Source organism: Lipotes vexillifer, unplaced genomic scaffold (assembly GCF_000442215.2).
Source record: "Lipotes vexillifer unplaced genomic scaffold, Lipotes_vexillifer_v1.1 scaffold216, whole genome shotgun sequence".
Lineage (NCBI taxonomy): Eukaryota > Metazoa > Chordata > Mammalia > Artiodactyla > Lipotidae > Lipotes > Lipotes vexillifer.
The window spans coordinates 3,563,027-3,574,589 of record NW_006779100.1 but is presented as its reverse complement, the minus strand read 5'-3'; the positions used below and the strand labels follow the sequence as shown (position 1 = coordinate 3,574,589).

Sequence of the window (11,563 nt, the reverse complement as noted above, 5' to 3'; positions counted from 1 at the left end):
CCCTACATATTTTACTAAGAGCATTCCTCAATGACACCTACCAGGAAATACAGATAAACCTTCAGCCATAAGCTACTCCATGAAACCTTAGACACGTAGGCCATGTCCTAAACACAGTTACTCTTAAGAAGCAACCAGAGAACTAAAAATACTGTTTACTGGGTCTACACCCAAAGACTCTAGAGGCTTAGCAGCTGTGGGGTGAGAATGAGGAATGTATTTTTTGTTCTTGTTTTCGTTTTTTCAACCTTTACCACTGACTTGGGCCAGATTTCTAAAAGCAGGGAAACTGGCATAATAGGAAACTTTAAAAAACGTTTTGTACTAGAATGTAAGATCATATATCGTTGATGTTATTTCACAAGCCCTCAACAAAATACAGCAAAATATGTTCACAGTGTTTTATATAAAATGTGTAAGATATAAGATGCTAAACTGAGAAAATGTTTCATGGCCTTTAAATTTCAAGTTTGAATGATATTTGAAACTTTCAAAACAAAACAAAACCCTGCAATTTTCAATTGAAAAAAATTTCATGAAAGACGTTAATATCAGATGTGAAAAGATGATGCCCTAAATGAAACTTTTTGTTCTAGGTGTGACTAATCAAACAGACTCCAACACAGTACAAGTTTGCCTATGAAAGCTTAGTTCTGAAGTTGGGCTACAGAATAGAATATAAATGAGAGTAATCCTGTAAGAAACTGAGTTTTTTAGGTATCAAAATGATGGAACAGTGATACAATCATAATAGTGTTATCATATTCATAGTATGATCATTACAAAAAACAAGATTTATCATAAAATAAAGAGATTCCAAAAAAGTAGAAAACCAAAATCTTTAAAAACTAAAGATTGATCCAGCAATTCCAACTCTGGGCATATACCTAAAGTACTGAGACTAAGGACTCAAAAAAATATTTGTGTAACCCATATTTACAGCAGCATTATTCACAATAACCAAGAGGCAATAGGAACCTAAGCATCCATTGACAGATGAATGGATAGATAAATAAAATGTAGTGTTTTACACACACACACACAAATATTAGCCTTAAAAAGGATGGAAATTTTGACACATACCACAACACGGATGAACTCTGAGGACATTATGTAAAATGAAATAAGCCAGTCACAAAAGGACAAATACTGCATGATTTCACTTACATGAGATACTTAAAGTAGTCAAATTCATAGAGACAGAAAATAGAAGAGTGATATCAAGGGGCTGAGGGGAGGAGGGAGTGGGGAGTTATTGTTTAATGGGTAAAGAACTGCAGTGTTTCAAGATGAAAAGAGTTCTGGAGATGAATGGTGGTGATGGATGCAAAACAATGTGAATGTCCTTAAAGCCACTGAAGTACATACCAGAAAATGGTTATGATGGTAAATTTGTTATGTGTATTTTACCACAATTAAAAATAATTACATTGAAAAATTAAAGACTGACAGATCCTAGTTTTTAAAAGTAGACTATATTTCATAAAATAAATTTATGCAATTAAAATAAATATACTAAAAAGCACTACTCACAATATTAGTGAACTAAAGTATACTCAGTGTAGTATCAATAATTGTATTTTTTTTATTTTTCAGGCTAGATATATATTGTCTGCTGATTAAAGTTTGCTTAAATCAGCCCTTAATGTCTGAATCATTAAAAAAATTACATCCAATATAATTTACTGTTAAATGCATCTTATTCTAGTTTACTGTTTTAGAAACTGATAAGCCTTCTATGATAAAGATAAAGTAATATATTATACCACAGTTAAAAAATTAAAAGCAGGGGGACAGGCAGGCTTTTGGAATGCCAGTAATATGCTGTTTATGGCTCTAGGTACAAGTTAAATGGGTACACTCAGTTTGTGAAAGAAAATACACTGAGATATATTCTTAATATTCGTATACTTTTAGGTATACTACACTTTTTTGAAAAAATTCCCAGCTACCCTCAATTAAAAACAGTATGTCGGGCTTCCCTGGTGGCGCAGTGGTTGGGAGTCTGCCTGCCGATGCAGGGGACACGGGTTCGTGCCCCAGTCTGGGAGGATCCCACATGCCGCGGAGAGGCTGGGCCCGTGGGTCATGGCTGCTGGGCCTGCGCGTCCGGAGCCTGTGCTCCGCAGCGGGAGAGGCCGCAGCAGTGAGAGGCCCGCGTACCGCAAAAAAACAAAGCAAAACAAAACAAAACAAAACAAAAAACAAAAACAAAACAAAACAGTATGTCTTTTTCTAACATGTCAAGAAGAATATAAATATTTCACCTACCTCAGTGGACTGCTTTCCACTATAAGACATTTTCTTGATAGCCACCACTTCATTGGTGCGCACATCTCGTGCCTAAAAAGACAAAGAAAGAACTACTGTAAAAATTAACAGATTAAATCTGGGCAATAATTTCTTTGAGAATAAAAGCATTTATGAGCTACCATGTCAAAAGGAATATCAAAACTGCCTTTAAAGAACATTAAAAACAAAAAAACCCAATAACCATATAGTGAAACTTATCAAATCGTCCAGGAACTGGTACTTTGGAAAGAAATATAAAGCAGGGTTTATCTTTGAGAGATCTAGTTAAGAGGAAAAAACAGAAATTTGAATAGTACTATAACAGAGAGACAAAACAAGACTAGTATATATACAAGCCTATGCTTATCAATTTTGAAATCTCAATGAAATGGACAATTTTCTGGAAGGAATAAATTACTAAAACTGATCTAAAGAAGAAAATGTAAGAAAAACAAACAATGGTGGCAGACTGAAAAGAACACCAATGAATTGTCGTTAAAATACTCTTGAGTGGGGATTTCCCTGGCAGTCCAGTGGTCAGGACCCCGGCTTTCACTGCTGAGGGCACAGGTTCGATCCCTGGTCAGGGAACTAAGATTCTGCAAGCAGCAAAAAACCAAAACAAAATATAGGGACTTCCCCAGTGGTCCAGTGGCTCCGAGCTCCCAGTGCAGGGGGCCTGGGTTCGATCCTTGGTCAGGGAACTAGATCCCAAGTGCTGCAACTAAGAGTTTGCATGCCGCAACTAAAGATCTTGCATGCCACAACTAAAGATCCCACATGCTGCAACGAAGATCCCACACACAGCAACAAAGATCTCACTTGCCACACGAAGACCCAACGCAGGCCAATAAACAAATATTAAACAAACAAACAAATATAAAATACTCTTCAGTGGTGGGCTTCCCTGGTGGTGCAGTGGTTGAGAGTCCGCCTGCCGATGCAGGGGACACAGGTTCGTGCCCTGGTCCGGAAAGATCCCACATGCCGCGAGGCGGCTAGGCCCGTGAGCCATGGCCGCTGAGCCTGCGCGTCCAGAGCCTGTGCTCCGCAACGGGAGAGGCCACAACAGTGAGAGGCCCGCGTACCAAAAAAACAAAACAAAACAACAACAACAACAAAACTACTCTTCAGTGGAAAATAGTTTTATCAGGTGAACTTTCCAAGATGTAAGGGGGGGAAAAAAAGGAAAGCTAGCCCATTAATTTTAAGAAGGCAGTATAACCCAATAACTAAAACCTCACAAACAGCACAAAATAGAAAGTTAGGTATCAATTTCACTTGTAAATATAGACAAGAAAACTCTAAATAAAAATTTTAAAATATTATAGAGCATTAAAGTAATTTTTCATTTGGATAAAATACACTAATATATACAGTTTTTCATTTGGATAAACTTACAGAAATGCAAAAGATTCTAATACTAGAAAAAAACATTTCATAATTTACCACAACTTGTAAAAGTTAAAGGGGGAACAAACAAACAAATAAATAAATACACACACACACACACATTAATTTATAAATGCTCAATAAATCCTGAAAATGCAGAATTGCCCAACTCTAAATGTATTCAATTGCAAAGAAGGCCAAACTCTTAGGAAACAAATTAGAAAGGTAATTCTTTAACATGATAAATCACCTCTATTGTAAACTACTGCTAATCAGGCTTAAGAATGCTAAAATGCTATCACAATTATTACTTAACATGGTTGAGGTAATTCTGAAAAAAGGTAATAAAAATGTAACAGAAACACGACAGTTACCTAGAAAAGCCAAACTTCCATGTGTTTAAAAAAATGATTATATATTAAATATTAAGAAGGCACATGAGACTAGCTGCAAAATATTTTAAAAGGGTTCACTAAAAGTATCAAAACCACCTCAAATCATCTGTTGGAAGAACTCATCTTCAATTCAGATTTTTAATGAGTTCCCAAAGATAAAATGTTCTAAATTAGATTATGGTGATGGCTGCAAAACTGATATTTACTGACAATCACTGAAATGTAGGCATTAAATTGGTGAACTTATGGTATGTAATTTATACTTTAAAACTTCTTAAAAAAAACAGCACATATGTAAATTTTATCTCAATAGAGTGGCTTGGGGGGGAAAAAAAAGACACTCAGTTAAGTGGGCCCTGGGAAACTTAATCACATTCCAATTTCAATTACCGGTGTACTGGTTAGGAAACTGGCACCACTTATTGCACTGGGTGAAGCGGATCTATCCACAGACATCCTGCTTGAATATAAATTTATTTTTCCAAAATGTTCTCTGCTTATCTATCTACGAAGCTCTTTATTTTAATCATGTCTAAACAGCTATACTGTGCTCTTTTATAAGAGCTGAGATATAATTTACATGCCATACAATTCACCCATTTTAATGTGTACAATTCAGTGGCATTTAGAACATTCATAGATATATGCAACCATCATTACAATTTTAGAACTTTCATCACCTCAAAAAGAAACTCCAAATTGTTCATTTAGAAATGGTCAAACGGTAAATTTTATGTGTATTTTACAATAAAATTCTTTTCTTCATTAAAAAAAAAAAACCCATTCGGCCCTAAGCAACAACTAATCTACTTTTCTGTGTCTCTAGAGATTTGGCCATTCTGGACATTTCATATAAATGGAACTATGTAATATGTGGTCTTTTGCGACTGGCTTTTTTCAAGATTCATGACTAATGATATTATCTTTTCATGTGCTCCTTAGCCATTTGTACATCTTTCTTTGAGAAATGTCAATTCAGATGCTTTGCCCATTTTTAAATTGGGTTGCCTTTTGATTGAGTTATAAGAGTTCTTTACATATTCTAGGCACAAGTCCCTTATTAGATATATGATTTACAAAATTTTTTCTCCTATTCTGTAGGTTGTCTTTTCACTACTTTGAAGCACAGAAATTTTTATTTTTGATTAAGGTCAATTTATTTTTTTCTTTTATTGCAACCATCATTTTTTTTCTTTTATTGCTCATGCTTTTGGTGTCACATCTGAGAATGCTCTGCCAAAACTAAAGACATGCAGATTTACCCCTATGTTTTCTTCTAAGAGTTTTATAGTTTTAACTGTGACATCGAGGTTTTGATCCATTTTGAGTTAATTTTTCTATAGTTTCTATAGTATGAGGTAAGGACCTAATTCCACTGTTTTGCATTAAACAGCTACACTTTTAATTAGCCTAAGACAAAGCTTAATTTAAAAGTGGGTATACTAAATGCAATGAAGTATACTGGATTAGATTCTAGAACAGAGAAGAGACAGTGGAAAAACTGGCAAAATTTAGTACACAGAATATAGTACATAGTTTAGATACTAGTATCCTATCAATGTTGATTTCTTAGTTTTGATAAATGTACCATGATTACGTAACATATTAACATTAGGGGAACTAGATGAAGATTATAGGGGAAAACACTGTACTAACTGTGAAATCTGCAAATCTAATATTATTTTAAAACACTAAATTAAACTAAAACTTGACTATTAAAATCCAAATGTACTAGTAGTGATGATTAAAATTAAATGAGCAAGTTAAAAGGAGATACGACTTTTGCTTATTCATGTTTTTAAAAAGCAAAAAGTAAAAATATTTAATGTTCACAAACATGTTTTTCCCTCCCTTCAGGATCACATATTGTGCTTACTTAGTCTCCTCTAATCTAGAACAATTCCATAACCCCTCTTTATCTTTCATGATACTGACATTTTTGAAGAATACACAGTGGTATTTCAGAGAATGTAACTAAATTTGTACTTGTCTGACATTTCTTCAAGATTAGATTCTGATTATACACCCCTGGCAAGAATACTGTAAGTGTGATATTGTGTCCTTCCCAGGGTATCATATCTGGAGGTATACGATGTGTCCACTCCTCATTGGTGTTACCAATTTTCATCACCCATTAAAGGTGCTGTCTGTGTTTTTCCAATGTGTATAGTTAAAGTTACTATTTCCTACCTTGTATCTAACAATCTGTGGAGAGATACTTTAAAACCACGTAAACAACCTGCTCATCAAAATTTTCCCTTAGATTTAGCAAACATTGAAGATAATAGCCCAAAACAATCTTCACTATGACGATTACAAAATGCTCATTTCCTCCCCCCACCTCTACCATTCCCTTCACATTTATCAGTCAGTCATTCTATTATAAGGAAAACACCCCCCTTTTCATCCATCCATCCATCATCTATCATGGAAATTATGAAGTCCTATTTTATTAAATGGGTTGTAATCCATTACTATCTTTATACTGATGTTCAAATTGTTCCAGATTTGGCCAGTGGGAGCCCCTCTAAGCTGGCTCCAATGTCTTTTTGACAGGCCCCATTTTTTTTTCCTTTCTTTAAAGCACTTTTTAACTTCCTGGCACAAGGTCTGCTAAGGCTTATCATTTATGTTCCCTGCCCCCTGCAACAAAATGAGACATTCCTCCAATAAGTTCTTGTTCCTTTTAGTTAGGAATTAAATTCGAGATCTGAGTGCTAAGTGTGCTCATTACTACTGGGTGTCATTGCAAATAGAATCTTGCAGCAGACAGAGCTAGGAGATGCACACACACATGTATGAGATATAATTATTTCATATTAACACTGTTAATTCCTAACCAATCAAACCCACAGGGTTCTTCCTTACCTTCCCCACTTCCACATTTCTTTCCATATTTTCACAGTTAGGATCCTGACCCCAAACAACATCAACATTATTCATTACTCAATCCTCCTTCTTTGTTTTGGTCACACCATGTGGCTTGCAGGACCTTAGTTCCCCGACCACGGATTGAGCCCCGGCCACGGCAGTGAAAAATGCCCAGTCCTAACCACTGGACCACCAAGGAATTCCCACTTAATCCTTTAACATATAGTTTCAGGTCCGTCACACCCATACAAATATGAAACAAGTCTACTAAGAAGGGTTCAAGATTTGCCTACAGTTTCCATCTCCCAACCAGACTGAGAGTATACAGTTAAAATACTACGTACAAAAGTTACTCCTATTAGTTCTATTTTTCCCTTCAATGTGGTTATGTCTGAAATACAGTTGGGTTCATTGTTCCTGTTTGCCTTTGATGTCAGTGACAACCTTCCCCTCATACATATTAATTTTAATTTTTAAGTATATAAAGTATTTATTATCCAAAGAGGTATATTCAAACAAGAATCATTCCATCCTCTATCTCTTCATATCCATTCCTACAACTATCACCATTTTATATGTTGAACTGTTGGTTGTATAATTTATCTAACTTCATCAAACTATATATTTAATATCTGTATATTTATTATATATGAATTAAATTAAATAAAATCGATTTTAAAAATTCCTACTAGCATATTGAATGGCTATTTTTCAGGGATTTTCTCAGTGGGGTTCTTTTATTGGGCCCATTTCTAAGATTCTATGTATAGTTTTCCTTTTTTCTATATTTCTCTATATTAGTGTATTTGGAGAGAAAAGGTATAAGCATAAATTCAGACAAAACTGTAATACAGAAAAAGGGTTGTTTCTAAAATATCTATATCCTGGGTCCCTCTTCTCTATTTTGTGTCCAATCCAGAAATTAAACAAACGTGAGCAACATCAAACACACACATACACACGTGTACACAAAATTCTACAAGTTATATACCTAAATGTTAATAGTAGCTGTCCGTGGGTAGTGAAATTATAGATGGAGTTTTTATTATTTTTGTCTCCAATTTATAATTGGGGTATAAACCAAAAGCTCAAATTGTTAAGAATTTGAACCATATATTCTCAAGGGAAATAACATTTTATTATTAATAAATTACTAAATTTATTAATTAATAAATTGTAGTTTCATTCCTAAGGTGCCCAGAAAAAAAGACTAAACCCATAATACTGCCAACATATTAAACATCTGTATAATACTTGCTGTTTGAGGGGGAAAAAACAATTTTAATACAAAGTAGAAATCAATGAGTGGAGTTTTCCACTATAGATTAAGAAAGGAATACTTACAGATGTTTTATGACTTTAGAATCGTATATCACTGGCTCAATCTTAAAGTTACAGTCTTTAAAATAATAAAACATATTCCTTTAACTACCAATTTTATTTCCTAGAAATTCTAATTTCTTAAGTGTATATTATTTTTCTGAAGTAAAAAAAAAAAAAAAAAAGAGTCAACAGAAACTTACATCCTCCCCACTTTCTGGGAAAAAGTCCCTTTCTGGTTACTAGTGAGTTAAAAAAACTTTTTTTCTTTGAAATTATTTTAGACTTAGGGAAACGTTGCAAATATAGTACAGAGAGTTACCATATACCTTTCACACAGCTTTTGCCTAATGTTAATATCTTGCATAATAAAATTATCAAAACTAAGAAATTAACAGTGGTAAAATTATTAACTACTAACCCCAACCACTATGCCACCAGGGAAGCCCGATTTTTCCATTTTAATTAATAAATATCTTTGGGGCTGTACTTGAGATTATGCATATATCCTGTTTCATCTCAAACTTTAACCTACTAATTTTAGCATATACTAGTGGATCTTGGCTGCAACAATTATTTCCCTTAGTCCTTCTACATTTAATAAAAGGAATTTTTATTCTTTATAAATATGTCTATATCTGTGTGTGTGTGCACATGAGAGAGAGAGAGAGAGGAGTTCCTACTGATGCCTCCAATTCCAATCCAACATACAACAGGGTTATTTCTAGCTTTCCTCATTTCCTTACTCCTAACTTCTTTCTTGGACATTAAGAAAACAGCTTCTCGAGATAAAGATGGCAGAAGAGAAGGACGTGGAGCACTCCTCCTCCCACAAATACATGAAAAATACATCGCCTGCCGATGCGGGGGTCACGGGCTCATGCCCCGGTCCCCCGGGAGGATCCCGCGGGCCGCAGAGCGGCTGGGCCCGTGAGCCATGGCCGCTGGGCCTGCGCGTCCGGAGCCTGTGCTATGCAGCAGGAGGGGCCGCAGGGGTGAGAGGCCCGCGTACCGCCAAAAAAAAAAAAAAAAAATCTACATGTGGAAGAATTCTCACAGAGTACCTACTGAACGCTGGCAGAATATCTAATACAACTAAAACTGCAAGAAAGAGCACCACATAACAGAGTAGAATGAAGAAAAAAAAAAAAAAAGGAATCAGGATGGGACCTGTGCCCCTAGGAGGGAGCTATGAAAGAGGAAGGTTCCCTCAGTCTGGGAACACCTTTCACTGGTTGGGAGATCAGCTGGGACAGATACGGAGCTTCACAGGCTCAGAGGAGAGCAACCAGACTGTGGGAGGCAGAACAGAGAAACCAGCACAGATGGTCCTGGAAACCTCGCTGCACTTCCCAGCCCGAGATGCACATCTGCTGGTGTGTGCAGGGGCTGAGTGCTGCAACTTGGGCTTCAGTGGGCAGACCTGGGGACAGGGCTGGGGTTGGCTGTGTGGAGACAGCCAGAAGGAGCTGGAGGGTGCTCTGGGCTGCAACCGGGGGTGTGCGCAGGATAGAGCCTGGGGCCACAACAGAAGCCACATAGTTAAACACACATGTAAAGGGAGGGGCGGGGCCCCATCATAGCAGCCTCATTCTCCACGAGCTCACCTGAGCTCACAGTCAGTGTGGCTCCACCTCTACCACCTCTGTGCTGGTGGGTTGTCCCCATGCAGAAGTGGGGCTGAAATCTGAGCCTACCCTCAGGGGCTGTGAGACTGGTAGATTTACATGGCTACTGGCAGCTTTGTAAGCTCTGTGTCTGCGGGACATCCCAGTGGATTACTGTTGCTTCCAAGGCTGGGGTGGTCCTGTGTTAGCAGCTACAGGCTTTGCGGACACAGGCATGCAGAGGCAGGGCCAGGACCTGGGCTGATTCTGTAGCCCCCATGGAACGTCCAGGTGCCTGACTTCAGTAGATCTGCCCTACTGGCTTTGTGAGCACAGAGCCTGAGGGATATCCAGGCTGACTGCCTGCATTCCCTTGACTGAGGCAGGGCTGAAGGTAGTGCCAACAACAGTGTACTTTGTGAGTGCACATAACGTGACAGGCAACACCACAGAGTGCAGTTCCTGGTGGACAGCTCCTGTAGAGTAATACTCAGTGGCTCCTCTCCCAGCGGAGGTGCTCCAGTACCACCTACCTCACATCACAGCTCAGAAACCGATCTAGGGGCTTCTATTACAACAACTGGGGAGCAGACCTTACCCCCAAAAGGGCTGTGACAATTACAGAGCAAATAGGAGGTCCCACTCAACATCCAGTGCAGGCTATCTGCTCACTACCACACCAATCACACCTCCTATCAAGAGGATAAGAGCCACCACACACTGAAGAAAGACATGGCAGGAACCCATATTAAAAACAGTCCTCGCACCAAAAATATCAGACTCACACAGGCTACACAAGGAAGCTCCCCACATAAAAACAGCCCTTCAAGACCACAGTAGATAAGGGTTTCTCTTAAATGCACAGAGTCAGAGAAATATAAGTAAAATAAAGAAGCAGAGGAATTACTCCCAATTAAAGAACAAGAAAAATCTCCTGAAAGAACAAGCAATGAAACAGACCTCTCGAGACTTCCCTGGTGGCACAATGGTTAAGAATCCGCCTGCCAATGCAGGGGACATGGGTTCAAGCCCTGGTCCAGGAAGATCCCACATGACGCGGAGCAACTAAGCCCGTGCACCACAACTACTGAGCCTGCGCTCTAGAGCCCACGAGCCACAACTACCGAGCCTGCGTGCCACAACTACTGAAGCCCACACGTCTAGAGCCTGTGCTCCGCAACGAGAAGCCACCACAATGAGAAGCCCGCGCACCACAATGAAGAGTAGCCCCTGCTCGCCACAACTAGAAAAAGCCCACGCACAGCAAAGAAGACCCAACGCAGCCAAATAAGTAAGTTAATTAATTTAATTTAATTTTTTAAAAAAGAAACAGACCTCTCCAGTCTATGAGATCCCGAGTTCAAAAAGTAATAAAAATATTGAAGGAATTAAGAAAGCTATTGATAAAAATGCCAACCACTGTAACAAGGAATTAGAAACTATAAAGAGGAGCCAATTAAAATTAGAAAACTCATTTGCTGAGATGTAAGCTGAGCTAAAGGCAAAGAATAGCAATCAGGGGCTTCCCTGGTGGTGCAGTGGTTGGGAGTCCGCCTGCCGACGCAGGGGACACGGGTTTGTGCCCCGGCCTGGGAAGATCCCACATGCCGCGGAGCAGCTAGGCCCGTGAGCCATGGCCGCTGAGCCTGTGAGTCCGGAGCCTGTGCTCCGCAACGGGAGAGGCCA

At 38.3% G+C, this 11,563-nt stretch overlaps 1 protein-coding gene across 2 annotated transcripts in view; it reads right to left on the bottom strand.

Annotated features, from left to right (window-relative positions):
• Positions 1–11,563, bottom strand: part of TAOK1 (TAO kinase 1) — an 82,353-nt gene that overhangs the window by 53,320 nt on the left and 17,470 nt on the right. For both annotated transcript variants that reach the window (XM_007452440.1, XM_007452441.1), the window contains exon 2: positions 2,272–2,343. In XM_007452440.1, coding sequence (XP_007452502.1) covers positions 2,272–2,343 — 72 coding nt within the window. The remainder of the gene's footprint in view (positions 1–2,271; positions 2,344–11,563) is intronic.